This window comes from Pinus tabuliformis, chromosome 6, assembly GCF_031772625.1.
Source record: "Pinus tabuliformis cultivar Carrire ecotype Pingquan chromosome 6, CPIR1, whole genome shotgun sequence".
Taxonomy (NCBI): Eukaryota; Viridiplantae; Streptophyta; class Pinopsida; order Pinales; family Pinaceae; genus Pinus; species Pinus tabuliformis.
Genome location: NC_142292.1, coordinates 1233027789 through 1233035517, shown reverse-complemented (window position 1 = coordinate 1233035517; position 7729 = coordinate 1233027789). Strand labels below are relative to the sequence as shown.

The 7729-nt window shown below is 39.1% G+C and overlaps 1 protein-coding gene across 1 annotated transcript; it reads right to left on the bottom strand.

Moving 5' to 3' along the window:
• Window positions 1-1879: 1879 nt before the first annotated feature.
• Window positions 1880-2557, bottom strand: LOC149263147 (uncharacterized). The gene has a single exon (XM_089386571.1). It carries the CDS (start codon window positions 2555-2557, stop codon window positions 1880-1882), a length of 678 nt encoding a protein of 225 aa, XP_089242697.1.
• Window positions 2558-7729: the final 5172 nt, after the last annotated feature.

Here is a 7729-nt window from a genome sequence, read left to right as displayed (position 1 = left end):
TTAATATAGTCGTTGCATATTAATATTTTAATAAATTAATAAACTAATATCATTATTTAAATATTATTTTTCAAGAACTAATAATATTTGGTTTTAATAAATTAATTTAAATATTATTTTTCAAAAACTAGTCGTTTAATATAGCCGTTACTTATTAATATTTTTAATAAATTAATGAAATAATATCATTATTTAAATATTTTTTCAAAAACTAGCCGTTTAATATAGTCGTTACTTAATAATATTTATTTTTAATATATTAATAAATTAATATTATAATTTAAACATTATTGTTCAAATATAGCCGTTACTTGAAATTATGTCTCTACATTGCTCTCTATTTAAGCCTTTGCCATGGTCTGCCTCTTCATCTGGTCCTGATGATGAACCACACTTGTTGGTTCGAAACGTGTCGGCCAAAAAAATATTTCATGTGATTTCTATTGAAAGACTTTGTTTAATTCATTATGGATCACAAAAGCTTGAATACAGAGACCGTTATATCGTCGATAATTTACTTGTTAGGGACAAAGCCTGCTTGATTTTTGGAAATCAAGTTGGGGAGAAGAGGTTTAATTCGATTGGATAAGATCTTGGATATAATTCTGTATGAGGAGTTGCAAAGAGATATGGGTCAAAAGCAGTGAAAGGAGGAGGGCTTCAATTCTTTAGGGATAAGGGCCAAATAGGTGGAGTTAGTGAAGCCACCTAATTTTTTTTTGTTTGAATACCCACTTGATCATCTTAAGAAGGTCTTTTTTAATAATTAACTAGAAGGATCGGTACAAAGCTATGGAAAACCCATTAGGACACAGAGCTTTATCTCATTGGAGATTCCATATAGCTGACTATAGTTCTTCTTCTTCCACTTCTTTTAAGATTTCTGAATTTGTCTCTTCAAAGATCTTTTTGGGAATATAACTTATAAATTCTTCATAACTTGGATTTACAGGATCAACTGATAGCAAACTTTTGTAATGCTGATGAACTTATTTTTTTTAGCTCCTATTGTCCCTTGATTTCTATCTCTCCTTCTCCTTTTATTGGTTCTATATGGTTTTTTATTTTTCTCATTTTTGTGGTGTTACGAAAAACGGTGTTTTAATCACCGGCATGAATGCACAAATTTCTGGATTTTAACCTCCATGTATCTTCCTATTTTCTGTTGTTTTTTATATATTTCCCAATGTAGTTCTTTCTCTTACAATTGATTTTCTTTTGTTACTCATCCTTCCTCTAAATTTTTTGCATTTGTTCAATCTCTCTCTACAACTCGATTTTCTTTTGATGAGGTTCTTTGTAGTGTGCTCTCGGCCAGATTTGTAAGTTTTTTTTGACATTTTTTTAGCTTTGTCTCACATACAAAATTTGAAGAACCATTTATACTTTGTTTCCATACTGATGTGACCATTAATATGACTTCTTCATGGGTGGCCCAAAGAGGACTATATCAGAAGGGAAGGGGACCCAAATTTTTACTTTCCCCAAGTTTGATTGCTATAGGCTTATGATCTAAATTTGTTGAAGAGATAATCTTTGAAATTATGGTGTTATTGTCTGATATGACACTATATTGGATAAGAAATCTATCTAGTCACTCTTTGATGTTTCCCGATCCTAACCCTTTGTTTTTTTTTTTTTTTTTACAGAAACGGATAGTGGATATATTAGATACTTGGCCTTAATGCCAAAGAACGGATTACAATAGGTGGATTTAATTCCAGAAGTATCGTACAACCTTGTAAGGCCGTGACATTTATGTTTATCTCACATCTCTTTTTAGCTGCTACTATGTGGTCAATATCAATGATTTTCCCAAGATAGTGGATACAAACAAACTGATTTAACAGTAGGCAATAAAACATGACAGCTTTCTAAATTAAGGAATTGGTTCCCATATTTCCTGTCCGCCTCTGAGCAGAGCTCCAGCCATAAGAAGGGCTGCTTTGTTAGCTTCAATGTCCGCCTCCTTATTATTGGCTCTCAACACATGGTAGAAATTCAAATTCTGGAAAGAGTCTCCAAGGTCTGTAATTCTGTGGATCAGCCTTGCAAGCTTTAGATCCGTTGGCTTAGAATGTGTCACCATAGTGTTAATGATAACCTGAGAGTCCCCGATAACATTAGCCTCCCTGATGTTCAACACTTTCAAAATCTTGAGTCCTTGAAAAAGAGCCAAAGCCTCAACTTGAATACTAGAAGCGATGCCCAAACCCCAGGCGAAACTGTGGATCCTAAAGCTAGCTGGATTCAAAATGACTCCTCCAGCACCAGCTCTTCCAAGATTGCCCTTTGCAGCCCCATCAAAAAATAGAAAGTGTCTCTGGTGGTTTGCAATCCATTGTTGGAACTCTTTTGTTGTAGCCCTTATTTGCCAAACTTTTGGGAGGGAGATACTCTTTGCGAATTTTTGGAACTGAAGATCGAGAGAAGAGCCCCAAATTATATCTTGCTGGCTGAGACTTAAGTCATCTTTATGGTCTCTCAAACACTCTTTTAATTGGCATTTTATTTTAACTACCACAAGCTTGGCATCCTGTTCGCAGTTTCTGAACATCCTTTTATTTTGCTCAAACCAAACCTGCCAACAAATTTTAGGGAGGGTAGCCCAAGTGGCTCTGATAATTTTGTTTTTTAGAGGAGGACCAGGAGACCTTTGCAGCCATTTATCAAAGAAATCATGAATGAAGGAAGGCAACACGAAGTTGGAACTCAAAGTTCCCAGCAGCTCGGCCCAAATCTACAATGTGAAGGTACATTCAAGCATCAGATGAGATACGGTTTCTTGGTTTACCTTACAAAGGTTGCACCTTGAAGGGCCATGGAAGCCTCGCTTCTAAAGATTATCATCTGTCAGGATTTTAGAGTGGCATAACAGTCAGTTGAAGAAGTCAATTTTTGGCAAGGAGGGATAATGCCATATCCCTTTCCACGGCTCTAGATTCGTGGCCACATGAGGGCACTTACACAGCTTGGCATATCCTTGAGCGACGATATATCCACTAGCCTGCACACCCCAACCTCTTGAGTCCCGCTTTCGAATTAGCATTGGAGCCAGTCTATGGAGCTTGGAGAGCAGGACCTCGCGCTCCATAAATAAATCTGGGGGCATTTCAAGATTCCAGCCAGCCCAGCGTGAATCCTGCCAGATGGATATGTCCCACAAGGACCGCAAACCGGCCTCATTCATCCATCTGCGCAGAGCTTGAAGAGAGCGACAGTCACCCAGCGGATCATTGTTCATAATTCTGTCTGTCCAAAGATTGATCCTTTTTCCATTTCCAGGGACCCAATAGGCATGAGCGTTAATAAGCGGACAGGTTTTGGTACATGTTATAGACATATTTGGGCACTGCAACCCCAATCACATATGTCCATAAACCAAGGGCTCCTAAACCCCTGAAAGTGTTGTTTCATACCCTAAAAGAACAAGGTCAATTGATTACATCATCTCCCAGAAGTTCTCCATGAAAAACTACTCAGAACTAGTCAAAACAGGACCATACAGACTACTCCATGCATAGGGTGCGATGCATCTCACCTATTACACATGGGGGGTGCAATGCATATTGGAATGCCCTTCTATAGGGTGCGATGAGCGAGAGCAGACAAATGGCAGAAGTAGTTTGCTAGGTGGAAACCCAGAGAATCTTCTGGAAACTGCTCATATGACACTTGCCTCTCTGAATTCGCCCAGGGATGAGTAAGAGATTTGAAATCTCCAAGTGGAACCAAGAACTATCAGTGAAATGACACTAATCAAAATCCCAGACGCTGACTCACTCTCCTGTAAACATATATATATTGATCCCTCATCCAAAAGATCCAGAGGTTGGAATTTTGTAATTTGCAAGGAAGTGTTGTTAGTTTCTCTTTGAAGACATTGTTGGGTGATCTTGCTTTGTATGAGGTGAAGAGGGTTTTCATGCTGGGAGGATGATGCTGGATGAGACAGCTTGGTTGTAATCCTCTCTTCTACTACTTCTATCAATAAAGCTATTTGAGTTTTCCTCCATATGTTTGTATATCTCTGAATCTTGTATTTGTATATGCATTTATATGGTTAATGTACATCTGATCCTACATTATTTATGGTTATAGATCTCTATGCTTTGATGGTATTTTGTTGCTTTGATTCTACAGGTGTTCTTTGAAGCGGGACAAGTGAGAAAGGAGTGGCTAAAGCTCTATCAAAGGAGAGAGAAAACAAGCAAGGAGACTAGCGAAATACTGAGGTTAGTACTCTCTGCTTCTCTCTCATCTATCTCTCATAAAGGAAAACACAAGTGACTTTAGTTTGTTTGTTTCTAAGATAGCTACCCTTCTTAGTGGGACTAGAAGCTCTGAATGGACACTAGTTTCCCTGATCACAAAATGGCGACTCCACTGGGGAGCGAATAGTTTTTTTGTTTTTTTACTGTTGTTTGTTTATAAACCACAGACGGAGCCTGACGTTAAGCTTGCTAGCCTTCGAATTGCTTTTGTTATGCAACTGCAAAGTAGATCAACGTTGCTTCAGTCAATCTCTGGGTTGGTTTATGAATTGAACATCTAGCTTGCAAACATCCTAAGTGCCCTGGTGGTAGCTCAAATAACCTCATTAGATCAGCCCTTATAACTTGTGTTTATTGACTATCATTAAATAAGCTTAAACCCCTGAACTTAGCTGCAAACTGTGAGTGAAAACCAAGCACAGTCTCGTCCCTGGACCATCGCACTGTCTCTTCTTGGCAACCTGGATGCATCGCACCTCCCGTGTGTTGCAGGTGAGATGCATCCCTGTTTCCCTGTGTTACAGGTGCGATGATTGACTACCACTGTTTCTACCTCCAGATTTTGGTTTTTTCTTCATTGTCTTTAGCTTTATTCAGTAGTTTTGTTGTCTGTGATCAATATATCTTTGTTGAAACCATCTTCCTTTGCATTATTCAGCCTCCATCAAAAGGAATTGTGAATGTTTTTTTTATGTATTTTTCATCATTTACAGTTCTCCTTTGCAAATAGTAGCTTAATCGAACTGTCGTCTTTTGATTTGAAAGTGTCGCAAGTGTTGTTTTCAGTCAAGAAAAAGAGTGTCACAAAGCATTCCTCTTTTAGATAGTTGATTACACTTTTTCCATTGTATTTGATTTGAATCATTAGTATTTCAAGTGTCGAAAGCAGTTTAAAATTCAAAATCGCAAAGTGTCGTCTTGACCTTACTTTCGTTTTTTGAAAAGAAAATTGTTAGTACTGTCGCTTTGAAAAAGACAGTTCAGATCTATACTTTGTTTTGTTTTTGTCATTCTCACATTAAGGAAACTGAAAAACAATACATGCATGTGCATTTGCATTAAGACTGCATGCTGAATTTCATTTAGGAAAAGTGCATCTAGTGTGTGCTCTCTGCTCTATGTTGAAAGAATTTCATTTCTCTTTCCCTAGTAGCTAGGATTTTCATTGTAAAAAGACAGTAAACAACTATTTATCATCTTAGATTGCATATTTAGGAATTGTATATCTACATCACGCGGTGAACCTTAAAGGCAAACTTCTTAAGAAAGGTCAACTATAAAATAAACTTCAATGAACATAAAAACACTTTGGAACCTAATGCACAACATTTAGAAGTCTAGGCTAGAGACGTGTTCTGACGTTGTAAAGCCTGGTAACTATCGCTTTCATTGTAGGTTGGGTGATTCCTCTTCTTTGAGACAACAAGTGCCAGTACGGACTTGTGCTCCCACGTATCGTCAAGTATATATTCGGAGATCACAATAGGCTACATCCTTTATCCTTAGGAAGCCATGTATGCCGCCCTATCGATCGCAATGCACTGAACACAGCGTTCGGGAAGATTGACTGTCGTACCGTAAAAAGTATTATGCAGTTTTGTGATTGGTTTGGTAATCCCTCTGTCTAGATTTCCAGAGTAATCACTTTCGTTCCTTTTCAGACTCCTTAAAAGAAAAGGTCCATCTGAGCACTTGTCACTTCAGGCTCATTAAAAATCGAAGGCGACTAGAGTCATCTTTAGCTTTTTCTCGACTCTTAAAAATTGAAAAAGCAAGTTGTGTCAAAGCGTCATAAAATTTATTTTAATCGGAATAACGTCACTATTCCCTCGTTGGTATTTAGGTTGAGAAATGGAGTCTACCAATCAAGGATTTCCCCTTGGAGGAAATCCTAGTCCTTTCTCTTCTTGGGGAGATGTTGGTGCTCCACATATGGCTACATTGTCCCTTCCAGGACTCACAATTGGCCTGCCCGTATGGCTTTTCTCGACCTCTGTCGTTCAAAACACCGCAATTCCTCAGCAATCCAATCAGCAACCAGATGAAGTTTCTCCCCAACCTTCTACTTCGTTTGTTTCTCCCTTTCCTTCTTCCTCTTCTCTTGGTGAATCTAGTAACGCTAAAAACCAAGTAACTGAGAAGAAGAAGAAAGGGAAGGAGAAGAAGAAGAAGAATCCAACCACGAAAGGGGGCAACCGTGCATCATCTGGCGAAAATCCACACACAGCACCTTCCAAACCTAAATCTCCATGTGTCATTTGCAAGGGAGACCACTATCATCGAGATTGTCCTTGCATCCCATGGATCTTAAGGGATTGGTCTCCCTGCTTGCACAATCCGGTGTCCTCAACCTCTGATGATCATGTTGAAAGTACACCGTCAACTAGTGAAAACAAAGTCAATGGACAAAAAGGAAGATCTAAATTTCCTTGCAAACTGTGTGAAGGCGATCATGCCCTCCACCGTTGTCCCTTCCTAGATGAAGCTAAAAGAGTCTTGGATAACCGTCCTGCGTCACCACAGCGACTTCCTCCTAGATACAAGAAACTCTTACCAAGTCCATCGCTAGTTGAAAATCCGACTGACACACCGTTGTTGTCGATCAAAGCACCTATAAATAAAGATAAACCCTCTGAGTCCATACCAGACCAAAGTCAACAAGTCAAGATGGCAGTCGACCCAATCTTGTCTTCAGAGGGTCCACCTTCAGATGATACTATCACCAAAGAGAATGAGAATGACATCGTTCAAATTTTCTTCGTAAACACAGACTCCGATGAACATGGGGGCAATCTACCTATTCCTTTACCGTAGGAAGGAAGTTCGTCAGAGATTTATCCGGTGTTTATTCGGTCCCACCTCCAAGCAACCTAGTCGTTTCCTTTGATTGGATTCTACTAGGCAGACCCCGCCTACCATCTAATGTACCATTCCAAATCATAGTACAGGCTTACAGAATGATTATGGTTGGTACTATTATAGATGAAGGGGCTTCTGTGAGCATCCTTTCCTCAACTACTTGGAAAGCGCTTGGTTCGCCATCGCTTCTACCTGAGATTCGAAATCTGACAGGCTTCAACAAAGGAACCAGTCGACCGTTAGGGATCCTTCCAAATTTTCTTATAACTTTGAGAAGGAAAATCGTTCATCTAAACGTGATGGTAGTCCAAGGACCTCTAGATTACAATCTACTCCTTGGGTGTGACTACATTTATAGCATGGGAGCTATTGTTTCCTCACTCTTTCGAGTGATGTGTTTTCCGCATGAAGGCAAAGTGGTCCAGCTCGTAGACCAGCTTTCACTCCCTAGTTCAAACACAGTTATTAGTCAAATGCCATCCCTAACTGGTCTTTTTGCACAAGAAATGTCTCATCAATCTCCAATTCGTCCACTTGATTGATCACAAGTGATTCAGTGATTGTGACTGAAACCCAGGAGGCATGCGCCCTGGTCT